At 37.5% G+C, this 16,569-nt stretch overlaps 1 protein-coding gene, 1 long non-coding RNA gene and 1 pseudogene across 3 annotated transcripts; 2 read left to right on the top strand and 1 right to left on the bottom strand.

Annotated features, from left to right (window-relative positions):
- The first annotated feature begins 1,883 nt into the window (after positions 1-1,883).
- On the top strand, positions 1,884-3,562 carry LOC125196708 (peroxidase 25-like; annotated as a pseudogene). Its single transcript, XR_016128683.1, has 4 exons — positions 1,884-2,106; positions 2,180-2,359; positions 2,484-2,646; positions 3,025-3,562. The product of XR_016128683.1 is annotated as a peroxidase 25-like (transcript).
- A 121-nt stretch (positions 3,563-3,683) lies between these two features.
- On the bottom strand, positions 3,684-5,013 carry LOC148928596 (uncharacterized). Its single transcript, XR_016128726.1, has 2 exons — positions 4,339-5,013; positions 3,684-4,271 (listed from the first exon to the last, which is right to left on the bottom strand). It is a non-coding gene; the product is annotated as an uncharacterized LOC148928596 (long non-coding RNA).
- Positions 5,014-11,966: 6,953 nt separating this feature from the next.
- On the top strand, positions 11,967-14,966 carry LOC125196102 (heme oxygenase 1, chloroplastic-like). The gene is made up of 4 exons (XM_048094477.2): positions 11,967-12,704; positions 14,009-14,232; positions 14,541-14,648; positions 14,736-14,966. Exons 1-4 carry the CDS (start codon positions 12,320-12,322, stop codon positions 14,826-14,828), a joined length of 810 nt encoding a protein of 269 aa, XP_047950434.1. The 5' UTR covers positions 11,967-12,319; the 3' UTR covers positions 14,829-14,966.
- Positions 14,967-16,569: the final 1,603 nt, after the last annotated feature.

Below are 16,569 nucleotides of genomic sequence, written 5' to 3' on the forward strand. Positions count from 1 at the left end.
TCCAAAACTCTAATTTGGTACTTTTTTTGTCTTTTCCAATTTAATTAATAAAAACGAAAATTACACGTGACATTTTAGACCACTAGATTTCTAAAATCTTATGATCTTAAATTAGTTGTGTTAACAATTAGAGAGTTAGTTAGCAATTTATCACTCCCCTATCATCTCCCCATGACGATGTATCTAAAAGGATATATTTATGTATAATAAAATTAAACTTTGTGTACGTAGGGATTGAATACTAAAATATTAATGAATCACTCCAAAAATAGTAAAAATAAATAAATATGCGTAAAAAATGCGTGTGGACTAAAAATTTCCTTTTGAGTTGAACTAGTGAGAATTAAATAGTTTTGATTTGGATAAAATCGATTCAGCACTGATATATTCAAGTTTTATATGGATTAAGCACAAAGGCTTGAAATGGTGCATATAATGCATAGTGACTCACATTTGCTTAGCTCTATCATGAAATTGCTAGCTGAAAAAGTGGAGCACTCATCATAATGGTAAGCCTTTTGCATGTAAATAGTACTAGCATTCAAGAGGAGGGAGGAGACTACAATTATTATCTTGCAATTGAAAATGTTAATTAACACGTGGATGAATGGAAAAGAGGCTAGAGAGTAGTAATTAAAAGAAGTTAGGTTATGCATTCTAAATATTTGAATTTGTAGTTTTCCCCTTAAAAATAGTTTAAAGATTACAATTTGGGTGGCCTCTAGGTAATGTTACTTGATACATCCACAGTACTGGAGGTCATTAATGCTTAAATATGTAGCTAATTAAGTTCATGTTCTACTAATATGATACAGAGTTTTTTACAAATTTTTTTAACGAACCACTATAATTAAACAACTCCGAAAAATTGAATTCTTTCAATAAAATACATGATACTACTTGCAATACATACATATCATGACACCTTAGTTTTTCCTTTGTCAAAACCTAGGGTATATATAGTTTCATACCAACAACACTTTCTTTAGACACTCAATTGACTACTAAGCGTCTAATTATCTAGATTTGAAGATATTTAAAAACTATATTGTCGAAAATTTCTTTGAAAGAAACCCACAAGGAAAAGTAACACCGACATGAATTTTATATCCTCAACAGCATAAAGGTATAGATGAGTAGTTTCATTCATCTATAGGGTGCTTTTGGTGAAAATACATTGGTTTATCATGATATAATGATCTTATCATAATTTGACTCAAGCAATTATTTATACGTACACGGTACATCACTCAAGGACATAAAGTTGGATTTAGATGAATTTTGGTAAAGATTAAATTTTCGTTGTTGGATAAGGTGAAGGTGAATACTTTGGCAGCCGTTGATTCGCCCAACTATTATTGAGGCTAAAGCTTCCACTAAATCATATTACCAATCCAAACCAGTGTATTTCTTACTATTTTGCACATTTGGTTGTCAAACAAAATTTGTGATATTTCTTGAGGTTAATTAAAAGAATAGTTTGTACTCTGTAGTATCATTTTCAAATTTCCAATACTGTACTCGTTCCTTTTAGTATTACAACGTGAGTCAATATATATCTTAAAAAATGAAATTAAATGCCAAATACTATCATTTGCTACTTATAATTTATGATCAATCCCCATGTTTCATGTTACTAGTCTAGTGCACACCAGATGTATATTTTACACAAGTAGTACTATTTACATTTTACTGACAAATCAAGAAACTATACACCTCAAATGAAAATCACTCCACTAATGTAAATCATGCAAATGCAACAAATCCTAATATAATATTCTCATGCTTCACACGTCTAACCTCCACTAATTCAAAATCGATCGATCAATAATTGAGCCAACAACACACACACTCATATAAATATGAGCACAGATTAAGTTGTAGTGAATCTTAAAAAAATGGAGTGTCTACACTTAGTCTTGATGGTGGCGATGACGACGGTGGTGGTAATGTATGGCGAGGCCGATTTAAAGACCGGCTTCTACTCTTCATCATGTCCAAAATCCGGAGTCGATCGTGCGGTCCACCGTGGAGAAGTACTTCGACAAAGACCCCACTCTTGCTGCTGCCTTGCTTAGGCTCCATTTTCATGATTGTTTTGTTCAAGTAATTAAACCAAATTCATAACAATGCTATTTTGCTTCTATGTAGTAAAAGGTTGATTAATCGTACGTTTCAGGGTTGCGACGCGTCGGTTCTGATTGATTCGCCTTCATCTGAGAGAAAAGCATTGCCTAATCTGGGGCTGAGAGGCTTCCAAGTGATTGATGATGCCAAGTCTCAGCTTGAGGCCGCATGCCCTGGCGTCGTCTCCTGCGCTGATATCCTAGCACTGGCTGCTCGCGACGCTGTCGATCTAGTAAGCATTTTCACATATCACAAATAAATAGTACTACTAGTAGTACTACTATGTTTTTATCTTTATATTATGAGAATACAATATTTTGTTAGTTACTTACCACTTTGTTACATTATTTTTTGAGAGTGGTGGCCCAAGCTGGGGAGTGCCGACTGGGAGAAGAGACGGCCGCGTTTCTTTGTCGTCCGATGCCTCCAACTTACCCGGCCCTGCGGACTCTGTTGCTGTCCAGAGGCAGAAGTTTGCAGCCAAAGGCCTAGATGACCATGATCTTGTCACACTAGTTGGTAAACATACTGAATTTTGATAACAACATTTTCCTCTTTTCATTGCTTATAACATTAAGATCAAACCCTCTACATCCATCCACTGCAACCAAAAAATCGGGTAAAAACACTTTTTAATGCTATTAAGGATGCTAATTTGTATGTTTAATTATATACCAACATTTCATAAAATGTCCTTATTGTTAGTGTCCTAACTAAAATTAAGGGACACAAATAGAAGCGTCCTAAAAAAGCAAAAGATTAAGATAATTTTCGTTCAACTTAAAGACGCTTTCTTTTGCATCCTAAATTATGGTTATTTTTAAAAATTTGCATATCAATTCCAAAATGATAAGTTTTTAGTAGTGATCGTAATTCATATCACATACATCTATGCAGGAGCACATACGATAGGGCAAACGGACTGTCTGTTCTTTCGATATCAACTCTACAACTTCACCATAACGGGGAGTGCGGATCCGAGCATAACCCAAGCGTTCCTGCAGCCGTTGCAAACGCTCTGCCCAAAAGCCGGGGATGGCTCACTGAGAGTGGCTCTGGACAAAGACAGTCAGCTCAAATTCGACGTTAGCTTCTTCAAGAACGTTCGAGATGGCTATGGGATTCTCAAGTCCGACCAGAGGCTGTGGGGCGACGCGTCTACACGACGAGTGGTGGAGAATTATGCGGGGAATGTGAGAGGGTTGCTTGGTGTTAGGTTCAATTTTGAGTTCCCAAAAGCTATGATCAAAATGAGCACCATCGATGTCAAGACTGGTGTTCAAGGGGAGATTAGGAAGATATGTTCCAATTTTAATTGACTCAATCATCTAGATTCATTTCCATCATCTTTAAATTACTAGTAGTAATATTCGATCTAGTATGCTTTTCTAATCTTCTGTTATTTCGACTATTCATTAACGTATACTGACCTTGAAATTTAAATTCATTTACACAAAAAAAATGAAGACATTCACTAACTATCGGCTTGACATAAACTGTTGGAAAGAAATCAAAGGAGATCAAGTCATGGAAGAATAAATCAAGGAGATCGGAAATTGATTCTATGAATATCTTTTACCATATATTAGGCTATCAAATTAGGGTAAATCTTTACCATAAATATTGTATCCCTAAGCCTATTTAGTGTAAACATTGGTGAACATAAGTAGAATAAGAATGATATTTCAACATGGCATCAGAGCAAGGCTCATAAAATCATCATAGCCCCAAAAATAATTCCCAGCCGCAGTTAAGGCAAACCAAAACCAAACCAAACCATGGCAGACGACGACGATGTTAAACCCAGAAACACAGACGACTCCAAATTGAGAGTAAGCAAAAGTGTTACTGTTGCGGTCAAGCTCAACGGAATGAATTATCAGTTGTGGGCTCGATTGATGAAAATTCAGATCGGAAGTAGGAGGGTGCTCAAGCACATCACCGGCACTCCACCACCACCAGCACTAGGGGCGGCCGATTTCACGGATTGGGAGGAGACAAACTTGATTGTTTTCTCATGGATATTGGACAATATCGAAACTGATATTATGATCAACTTTGCCCATCACCAAACTGCCCAAGCTTTGTGGGAAAGCTTGGCCGTGACGTTCGAAAGCTCCGCTGATCCGTACCGACTTTACAACCTGGAGGAGAAAGCAGGAAAAATCACACAAGGAGAACAGGATCTCGAAACATATTGGCGGCACTTACACGAGACATGGATCGACGTGGATCGACGCCAACATCAGCCCATTGATTGCTGTGACAAAGGGACCGGGCAGTTCCGGCGGTACAGCGGAACGCGGCGGTTGTTCAAATTCCTAACCGGCCTCCACCCGCGAAACGACTCAATTAAACGGGACATTCTCAAGGAGACTCCTTGGCCCTCAACGGAGGTCGCATACGGTATGGTCAAAAGGGAAGCCGCTCGGCTCAAAATTATGCCGACAACAATCACAGATCCAACCCGGTGCAACCAATGATTCCGCCTCATCATCAGGCGGCGTAGGTCTCGGCTTTGCTGCCCGAAACCAGCAACGAAGTGGAGCCCCATCTCAACGCTCCGGTGCGCCAGCCACCGTCAACCGTCGTCCGTTCAAACAAGACAAATCGAAGCTTTGGTGCTCTCATTATGAAAAACAGAAGCATACCAAATAATCGTGCTTCTTGCTCGTCGGATTCCCGGAGTGGTGGGAAGAAAATCAGAAAGCCAAGGCAAGATTGGCAATCGGGGGTAAACGACGGTGGAGGAGGACTGTTTCCAGCCGTCGGAGCGGGCAACCAAGAGACCGCCGACGCTCACGGATGGCAATGAGAGAACGGGAGAGGAGCAGCGGTCGGAGAAGCGGCATTCGCCGAGTTTCAGAGAGGAGGAGGCGGCGGAAATTATGGAGGTAAAGGATTGGGGTTTCTTAACCTTAATCCTATTTCTGAAAGTTTAATTAAGTCCCCCAGAAATGATATATTACAGATTTTACCCCATGACTTGCATATATGCCCTTCGAAACTTGAAAATTTGCATTCTGTACCCCATGCTAATAATAGTGTGCAATTAAAACCTGTGGATATGCAAAATTCGAAAAAGGACCCCGGGATTTCAAAAAACCCTTTTTTAAGCCATAGTTATTTTGCACCCTTGGAAAATGTTCATATTGCTTGTATGGCCCAGAATGTGCAAAACAGTGCTGAAAGTGGATGGATTTTTTATTGTGGGGCTACAGATACCATGGCATATGATAGGAATAATTTTTCTACCTTTAGTGAATCAACTAAAAACCAAATACAGACTACTGACGGTGAATTAACTTCTGTAAATGGGAGTGGAACTATTGAAATCTCTCCAAATTTGAAACTCTCGAATTGTCTTTATGTGCCAAAATTGTCTCACAAGTTAATGTATATTAGTCATGTGATTAAGGAGCTAAATTGTACTCTATTGATGCACCCAAATTTCTGTATTTTACAGGATATCAAGACGAGGAGGATAATTGGGTGTGGCACTGAGTGTCAAGGCCTCTATTACGTGGATGAGATAGCTCACCAAGGTGGCGTCGCGATGCTTGCTCACGGATCTGTCGTTAGGGAAGCTTGGCTGTGGCACCGAAGAGTGGGACATCCTTCTTCGGGTTATTTTAAATTGTTTTTTCCAAAAATTTTCCAGTTTAAAGACATTTATTGTGAATCTTGTGTTTTGGCTAAAAACCATAGACAATCTTTTAAATCCAGTGATACGCGTGTTAAAGATATTTTTTCACTTATTCATGCCGATGTGTGGGGCCTTGCGTCTATTACTGGTGATCATGGTTTTAAATATTTTCTGCTGTTTGTGGATGATTGCACTAGAATGACTTGGGTGTATTTTTTGAGAAATAAATCTGAAGTGTTTGAAACACTTGTCATCTTTTTTAAAATGATTCAGACACAGTTTCACAAAACTATCTCTATCCTTAGGTCAGATAACGGTAGGGAATTTGTCAATGGAGACATGGAAAATATTTTTAAAAAACAAGGGCTAGTTCATCAAACAACTTGCCCGTACACACCGAACAAAATGGGGTCGCTGAAAGGAAAAATCGAAATCTTCTTGAGATAACTCGAGCCTTATTTTTTTTACTCAAACGTCCCTAAATTCCTTTGGCCCGAAACTGTTGCTACTTCAGTATATCTTGTAACCGTCTTCCCACAAAAATACTTGACACGAAAACACCCATCCAAGTACTTTCAAAAATGGCAAAAATTCCTGAATCCCTCACCCTTCCGCTTAAGATTTTTGGGTGTTCTGTCTATGTGCATATTCCGAAACACGAGAGAACAAAATTTTCTGCATGTGCCATTAAATGTGTTTTTCTTGGGTATGAAGTTAATCAGAAGGGATATCGGTGTTATGATCCATCTTCTAGGAAAATAATTACTACCATTAACTGTAACTTCCTTGAGTGTGAATATTTCTATCATACTCAACTTCGGGGTCAGGGGGAGTGTAGTAGAGATGTGAGTATAGGTGGACCCCAAAGTTGGTCGGTACCTCAGCCAAGTAACTCCGAGGCGGAACCAACAGAACAAACTAGTGCCACCGCCGAGCAGGTCACATCTACTGTAGAACCTCCTCAGTTAACCACGTCTCAGTCTAATTCTCCTCTAGTGATATCCGAGGTAAATCCTAGACCAGATCTTGAGAGTACAGTCATTGCTTCTGACATTTCTGGTGTAGATGAAATTACCGCAATTGATGGTGACACTGGTCGGTATATCCTTCCCTCATGAAACAATCATGGGGTTCCACCCAAGAGATACAGTCCTGAGAGAATAGGAGCCAAGAGCAGATACTCTGTGGAAAATCTTGCGAAAGCCAACCTTACAGAAATGGCTAGGGCATTCACAGCTGCTCTATATGAGGAAGAAGAGATTCCCTAGACTGCTGAAGAAGCTATGAAGATAGCACATTGGAGGAAGGCGATGTTGGTAGAAATGAAGGCACTAATGAAGAGCAAGGCATGGGAAGTGTGCTTGAAACCAGAAGGTGTACAAACAGTGGGATGCAGATGGGTCTTTACCATCAAGAGAAGACCAGATGGGTCAATTGAGCGGTACAAGGCAAGGCTAGTAGCCAAGGGATACACTCAAACTTATGGGGTTGATTATGCCGAGACTTTCTCTCCAGTTGCCAAGATGAGCACAATCAGGGTTCTATTTTCCGTTTAAGCAAATAAGGAATGGCCGTTACATCAGTTTGACGTCACCAATGCATTCCTGCATGGTGAACTTCCTAAACCAATCTACATGGTGGCTCCTCTTGGTTTTTCTGAAGATTTTGAAGGAGGGAGAGTATGTAAGCTTAAGAAGACGTTGTATGGGTTGAAGCAGTTGCCTAGGGCCTGGTTTGGGAGGTTCACCGAGGTAATGAAGAAGTATAGGTATAAACAGAGTAACTCCGATCATACTTTGTTTTTGAAGAAGAGGGGAGAAAAGATCACATGTCTAATCATCTATGTAGACTACATGATCCTCACTGGCGATGACGAAGAGGAAATTGAGCAGCTAAAGAGAAATTTATTTTCTAAATTTGAAATGAAAGATCTCGGACTACTCAAGCATTTCTTAGGAATATAAGTACTAAGGTCTCCGAAGGGAATCTTTATTAATCAAAGGAAGTACGTTCTTGACATACTGGCAAAAACCGGGATGTTGGATTGTAGACCGGTGAAGAGTGGTCGAAGAGTAAGCGAGATGTGTTTGAAATAAAATCCCCCGATCCAGAGAATCCACTAGACACCGGGTCTAGGAACTCAGAGAATCATTGGGTAACCTGTCGTTGGGGACACAATCACTTCCTTCGCCCTTCAAAACCCTCAACCCGCTATAGCTAAAAAGATTAGTACAGGGAAGTAGGGATCGAATCCACAGAGACAGATGCGTGAGAAAACATGTTCTAAGACCTGTAAGCTAGTTTTGGCAGCTGCCACGCAATTTTTGGGGTTGAGCTTTAATTTCTAGATTGGGTAAATGAAATATTCTACTCTAACAGCTAGATCTAGGCAGAGACATGCATAATGAATAGAAGTATTTGAAATGACTACTTGACTGGATAAACGACTTCCTGAGCTAGCTTAGACAGACGAAAAGCGAAACGTAGGGATCATTTCCTAAAACGGCATAGTACGACTGGAAAAGCTGCAAATTAACTAACCTAAGGACTAACTAACAGCGACATCATCTTCTCTAATTTTTATAACGAAACAACCGGTGAAAAACAGAGCAAGCAAAGATCGAAACAGGGCTGACGGAATTAAACCGATGAACACAAAGAACGACTAAAACTAACACAGATCCATGACTACTAGAAGAGGCGAGCAAGTAAATAGAATTCAAAACATCATATCCATGCAATTGTGAACAGATCTACACGTCGGATGCTTCATCCACTCCGGATCCAAGCCATCCACAACAATCAAGCACCATTTCCATCCCCGATCGTCACAGATTCAACAAGATTCAACCGATCAACTACAACTTCCAAGCAATTCAAACTCCAAACTCAAATCAACCAACAATATCCACCAAAGCAAACAAATGAAAGGACAATATCATAACTGAAACCCAAAATAGAAACATCCATAGCAAAATACGAAGTATCCAGCGGGAGAATAACAAAACATAACCGAGCTTCGAACAGCGAAGACTCGGGAAAATATGGAATGTAAACAGAAAAGCAGTAAACAATTGTATCTTAACCTCCGTAGAGGCGGTGTTACACCACGGCCAAATCGGAAACGTGAACTCCCCATAATGATCCCCCTTGGACAAAGATCTTGCTCCTCTCTCTATAACACAGCCAAAGAACCGCACTTCAGTATATGAACCTCTCTTGTCAGAATCTCCTAGCGCCACGAGACGCTCTATCGGACCTGCACAGAGATTCGATTATTTCCAGTCACAGTCCCCACTCGCTTCTACTCATACAAGAAAGGATAACTGAGGCTGAGACATATACCATGTATAGGGAGTTAGTTAGCACTGAGGCGTCATATATTTCATGTATGTTAGTTAGACTTAGGAGACCCATTACTCAATTATTTTAGTCCAGATTTTTTTGAAATTTCATGGCTCACCTTTTTGGATACAACTTAGAGATCATTATGAATTGTATATTTCGTTATTTAAATATATTTCTCTAAATTTTAAATATATAGAGCTTCTAGACTATTCCTGTGATTCTCATTTTGCCCTCCAATCGGATGCTCCTCAGTCTAGTAACTCTGCCTTCTTCCGCTCACTTTTCCCGCCAGCTTCTTCTTCCAGGCAATCTTCGTCTTCTTCCTGGGGCTGGCGATTTCTCTACACACCTGGCTTACAAAACCTTGTTAGACCCAGGAAATCACAAAATTTATCCCTATAACCAATGTATGAAATTAGCCTTATCAACCGGCCGATACTCCAATGGCTCAAAACCACGGATTGCAGATAGTATAAGGGGCGGAACCCACTCAACGTGCAAGATATCAACGCTTAGTCCGGAAGTTGATCTACTTATTCCACACCAGGCCTGGCATTGCCTACATAGTTGGCGTGGTAAGCCAGTTTATGCACAAGCCTCAAGTAGCCCATTGGGAAGCAACTCTGCGGATTGTTCGATACTTGAAAGGGACACCTGGTCATGGAGTCATGTTCGAGAAGCATGGGCATATGGACGTACACGGATTCACTGATGCTGATTGGGGTACTTCACATTTGTTGGGGGCAATCTAGTCACCTGGCAAAGTAAAAAACAGAAGGTGGTAGCTCTATCAAGTGATGAGGCAGAATTTCGAGGTATCAAAAGTGGATTGACTGAAGTTCTGTGGTTGAAGAAACTAATGACAGAGTTGGAATTAATGCCCAAGAAGCCCTGCAAAATGTTCTGCGACAATAAGGCAGTGATTAGTATATCTGAGAATCCGGTGCAACATGATAGGACGAAACATGTTGAAGTGGATCGTCACTTTATCAAGGACAACATCGAAACAAAGATTGTGGAACTATCATTTGTCAGATCTGAGGATCAACTAGTTGATATTCTCACCAAAGCTGTGGACTCGGAGAGCTTTCGTGAAGTGTTTGGCAAGTTAAGTATGGGTGATCCCCTTACTTAACTTGGAGGGGAGTGTTGGAAAGAAATCAAAGGAGATCAAGTCAAGGAAGAATAAATCAAGAAGATCGGGAATTGATTCTGTGAATATCTTTTACCATATATTAGACTATCAAATTAGCTTAAATCTTTACCATAAATATTGTATCTCTAAGCCTATTTAAAGGCGTGTAAACATTGGTGAACATAAGTAGAATAAGAATGATATTTCAACATAAACAAATCGTCAAGTTATCGTACTCTTATTGTGTCGAGAATATAAAGAACTAAGTCATTAACTTCATGAGTGTGTGAATAGACTCTTTTACTTGTGTTAAAACTGATTTGATGAATCCTAAATTTATGGATTGTTCGGTTGTATTGCTAGGAAAAATCAAGAATGAAAATTGCAATTATTACAATGAGTTGTAAAGATAAAGATTAAATTTATAGTACTAGTATGTTGTTTGGAAGATATAAGATTAAATTAAGATAAAAAAAAATTGAAATTATTTTGTAGATTACGCCAAAAATGATTTTTTTTTTCTCATAAATATACTCCGTATTAACCATAATTTCATTACAAAACAATAATAAAAATTAATAAAAATATTTAATTTTAGTTTTTTATGCGTTAGTTTGATTCTAAACCTATTGTCAAGAGTTTAATGAACTACTAGTAGTATATGATTGGTTTTTAAAACCTATTAGATATAAATTGATTATTAGTGTTCATAAATTGATTATTCTAGTAGTATAATTTTTCAATTAAAAATTAATTATAATATTTTACTACTTCGTTTCTTAAAAGTAGAAACTATTTTCATTTTGATCAATTCCTTACAAATAGAAATTTTCTAAACTTTCCATTTTAAAAAGTGGACTGTACAATACACTAATTCCACTATTTTTTTTTCTTCTTTTTCTCTTACTTTCCTCATTTTTTTCTTTCTCTTTCTTATATTTTTTTCCAATCATTCATTAAAACTCCAGTCATTTCAAAAGTTTCCATTTTCAAGGGTATTAGTAAATACTCAAATGATTTATTTAGGAATGGAACACTGTCAAGGAGACGCAACTAAAATTAAGATAGTAGTACTAATTTTTTTGTTATTGTATAAAAACAATAATCTTCTCTCTCAAGCTCAATAATTTTAAGCAACTAACATAAGATAATCTCTACTTATTAACTTGCGTCGACTTACATAGGTGGACAAAGTAAGGAGAGGAGGAGCTTAGTTTTAACCAAATCATTCTTTTTCTACTTGGTTTTTAATGATGAGTTTATGCTTTTGAAAATCTTGCGGAGAATAGGAAAAGAAATGGGTGCCGAAATAATTTAAAGAAGAAGAAGAAATCGTAAAGTAAAAGGTTACCACACTAATAATTACTCAATCCTTCATAATTAATTTTCTTTCCGCCAACAAAGAAATGAAAAAGATATTTTCACCACTTTTAAAGCCTGTGTTACGTAGAGTGGGTAACTCTCTGGAAAGGATAAATTAAAATTTGTTATCTCTGCGCTAATATCTCAGTTCCTTGTGCAATTGGGAGCATAAATTTTGTTAGCTGCACCTTAAACAAGAATAAAATTTGATGGTACCAAAAAAACCATGTCACTGTTTACACTCCACAAGGCACATATATTAAAAAAGAATTGATTTTTTTGTAATAATATAAAAAACGAGAGCCAAGAAGCTGATACGACGCCGTATGGGCTAAAACACCCACCAAAGGCCAGAGTTGGCGTAGCGTGACGCTGTATCTCTCTCTCTCTCTCTCCTCCTTCAATAGAGAAAAAAAAGGGACGGATCTATCCAATTGGAATTTCCATGGCGGAATAACCGTTATCCCTTCTTTTGATTTATTTTTTATACAGACAATCGCGAAATCCAGAAACATTTATTCACATAAAATAATCTTCCCCTCTTGTCTATTGCAATTCTTCAAACCGCCATTATTGCAGCCATACCTGTGCTTATTTTTCTCCACATTCTTATCTTGTTTGCACTCAACTGCAATATTAAACTACCTGTCTCTATCAACTCTTGACTGCTTCCTTGGATAGCAGCTTCCCCACGCTATACGATGTCTTCTATAACACCCATCTCCAGCGCTCAACCCCTCTTCAAGAAATCTCAATTGGGAGCCTCGCAAAAGCCCCAAGCTCATTTTTTGTCCATGCCCATATCGCCGAAGAAGTCGAGGATGGTGGTGGTTGCAGCAACGACGGCGGCTGAGAAGGGGAAAAAGAGGTACCCTGGCGAGGCGAAGGGGTTTGTGGAGGAGATGAGATTTGTGGCTATGAAGCTGCATACCAAAGATCAAGCCAAGGAGGGGGAGAAGGAGCCGCAGGGGCAGCCTCTTGCTAGATGGGAGCCTAGCGTTGAAGGCTACTTGAGATTCTTGGTTGATAGCAAGTTGGTTTATGATACTCTTGAGAGGATTGTCGACAAAGCCGCTTTCCCTGAATGTGAGTTTTTTTAGATTTAGTTTTTGCTGCTGATGCCTGTTTATCTTTTCCTTTAATTGATTGATTTTTTTATACATATGATCGTTTTATGTGGTTGCTGGATTATTTTAAGAGACTTACTGCCTTACTGGTGATGTATGATTTCTCTTGCAGGATGAGTTTTTCTTTCGTTCTTTGCATTTTTGTGATGCTTTAGTTTGTATTCCTTCTTTTGATCTTGTGTTTATGCTTTACTGAGATTTCATGTCTTTCATATTAAGACTTGGTTTGGTTAGAGGAAATAATATTTGTTTTGCATCCTGATTTTTCATGTTTAAACTTTGGTATAAATGATTTCTCTTACACATATGCTATGCTCTGGCTATTTGTTCTTGGTAATTTGCGCATTGCCCTTGTTGACTTGAGGCTTCTTCAATAATAAGGGGCACCTATTGAATGATTTACATTACAGATGATATGGAGCGTTATGTGTTATTCTGGAAAACCTTGATACTTGGTGTGCTTTCTTCTGAAATGCATACCTGGACTTTAGAAATAAGAAAGACGGTCTTGAGGACATGACAAATATCCTTGGTCTCTGATGTTGGGTGAAAGGAACATTTTTGTCGAATTCTGTGATACACTTGTTATGCTTTAAAATATTCTTGTGATATTATCCAAATATCTTCCGTTCCTCCTGTTTCTTCCTTTCCTACTTTTATAAGCACTAGCCTTAAGGATAGCAGCTCCCGTCAAACATAGTGCAAATTTGCGCAACCCCACATAGGTTCCACATGAAAGTGTGGAATAGCATATAAGTGGGAGTCAGCGCTTTACCTTTGACCATGTTAAGTTAGGAGTCCTAACTTATATACTTATCAATTTGGTGCAATGAACGTGGATCTGGATTGGCCTACACACAGAGGGGCTACCCGGAGGTGTGTGGGGCCAAGGGGCAGCAAATGGGATGGTGGGCCTGTGGCTTTGGGTTTGCCAACGGGCGTCTACTGTCCACGCTTATCATCTTGTGTGAATGATTTAACTGGATATTTCAATACGTTAGTTGTTCCTTGGAAAGTAATTCCTGCAGTGACTAGTTGATTCCATCAATATTTGCTCTCTTTCCATGTACAAGAATGTTTCCTTTCTTAAGTACCTTGTAGACAAACTGTGTTAAGTGTTAGATTTTCCTTTTGTTAATCAGTCTTATTTGCAATACAAATGGAAATTGTGATCAATGCTGTGTCATCAATTGTTTGCTTCCGTTTGTAGCTTAGGATAATAAATTCAGGCTATTTAGTTGAGAGTTGCTTTTGTGCTGTCAGATGCAGAATTCAAGAACACAGGGCTCGAAAGATCAGAAAGGCTTGCAAAAGATCTTGAATGGTTCAAGGAGCAAGGTCATGCAATCCCTGAACCATCATCTCCTGGCATTACCTATGCTCAGTATGTCGAGGAGTTATCTGAAAAAGATCCTCCGGCATTCATTTGCCATTTCTACAATACGTACTTTGCTCACTCAGCCGGTGGCAGGATGATAGGGAGGAAGGTTAGCCGCAATAACATTCTTTTTAAGCCTTCCTGAAAAATACTTGGGCCCATAGTAGTTGATGTTATACTTTCCGATTTCTTCCTTGCACGCTGTGGGATATCGTAATAGATGTGGCAATATGGATTAGAAGATGGTTTATCTTAGACAGTAGCTGCACGACCAGTGACATAATCAGAAATCTAATGCCTTTTTCAGTCGATAAAGACAACGCTCATGTCAACAATATGACACAACTGTGCATACTAATTAGACAGGGTATAAACACTCACTCACTTGCTCACTCTATGCTAGTTTACTATGATCAGGTAGCCGAGAAGATACTGAATGGGAAGGAATTGGAGTTCTACAAATGGGAAGGGGAGCTGTCCCAATTGCTTCAGAATGTTCGGGATAAGCTAAACCGAGTTGCTGAAGTATGAACTTGGCACCCTTATTCCCTGTTTTTATGCAGAATTTTATGAGTTTATAGCTAATGTTTATATGTGTTGGATGGTTGGCAGAATTGGAGTAGGGAGGAGAAGGATCATTGCCTCGAAGAAACTGAAAAATCGTTCAAGTTTTCTGGGGAAATTCTTCGTCTGGTGTTGTCCTAACTCAGACTGCAAACTTGTTATTTACATGTGTAATTCTGAGATGGAATATCTTCTGTACAAATTACTCTCCATCTACCAATGTATCTTCCAAATTAATCACTTATGTTATAATGTCATCATGTCCTGTTTAAAAGTAAATTGCAAATGCATTTATACAATCTCTTGCATCAGAGGGAGTGTTGGGGAGAGTGGCTAATGAGGAGAAAGAGGCTTGGGCCTACTTAGGCCTACAAATATTAACATGCACAATATTTCAAAACTATCCTGGGCTATATATAAATGTATGTATAGCCCAAATTCTTGAACAAGACTATAAATATTTAAGTCAAATGAAAATATTTTTTATTCCTAAATGAGGAGTTTGAGATAAATTTGATTCCCAAATTTCTTGACTAAACTTTTAATTCCAATTGCGACTGAATCTCTCTTAATTTAATTTTTTTTTAACAAATATACAAATTTAAAATTAAATTTTAGTAGGAACCAAACTTTTTAATTGCAGATGTCAGATCAAGAAATTTAATACTAACATATCTATCATACTATATAAATATATTATTATGAGTCCTATTAACCACAAATCCACTTTTAAAGACCGAACTATAGACCAAATTAGGGTCATCTATTTTCTTAATCTTGTGGTTAGGATTAATATACAATTAATTTAATATTTTATTTAATAAAAACTTTTTTATTTTTATTTTAATTTTTATTTAATTTTAATTTATTTTAACTTTTTAAATTTATTTTATTTTATTTTTAATTTATTTTTAATTTTTTAAATTTTTTTTAAATTTTTTTTAAATTTTTTAAGTTTTTTTAATTTTTTTTTTATTCGATAAAAACTTGCTAGAATAAATAATGAACTATATTCACTACATAATGAACTATATTCACTAATAATGAACTAAATGAATGTATGTTATGAAGTAATTTTTCGCATTCATTATATACTGAATTTACTTCAACAGAAAGATAATTATGTCTTGACACATTATGAAGTACTCCCTCCGTCCACGAATAGGAGTCCCGGTTGGCCATTTTCATCCGTCTGCCATTAGGAGTCCCGGTTAGACATTTTATCTTGGGAGTATAAAAAATGACCCCATTGTTCCCTTAATTTAGAAGCTGCAATTAATTTTAATCCACTTTGATTGCAATTTCTCACTCTCTCTCTTAATGTTAGATTTCATTATTCCAAAGAATAAAGCAAATAATAATATAAATGAGTCTCACATTTCACTATCACACACTTTAATTATTACACTCAAACTTTTCTTAAAACTCACACCCAACTCAACCGGGACTCCTATTCGCGGACGGAGGGAGTAATAAACTAATGAAATGAAGTACTAAACTAATGAAATGAAATAATAACATAACTGAATGAAGTAATAAACTAACGGAATGAAGTAATAAACTAACGGAATGAAGTACTAAACTAATAGAATGAAGTAATAACATGACTGAATGAAGTAATAAACTAACGGAATGAAGTAATAAACTAACGAAATGAAGTACTCCCTCCGTTTCTTCATAGTTGAGTCATTTTACCATTTCGGGAAGTTTCTTCATAGTTGAGTCATTTCCTTATATGATAACTTTTTCTTCTCTCTTACTTTACCATCTCTTACTTTACTCTCTCTACTTTATTCACTTTATACTTTATTCTCTCTACCTTTTCCTCTCTCTTACTTATTTATTTATTTATTTAACACACCCAACATTCATTTATAAAACT

The sequence above is a fragment of the Salvia hispanica genome, chromosome 4 (genome assembly GCF_029641045.1).
Source record: "Salvia hispanica isolate PSC_SH4W2 chromosome 4, Shi_PSC_v1, whole genome shotgun sequence".
Taxonomy (NCBI): Eukaryota; Viridiplantae; Streptophyta; class Magnoliopsida; order Lamiales; family Lamiaceae; genus Salvia; species Salvia hispanica.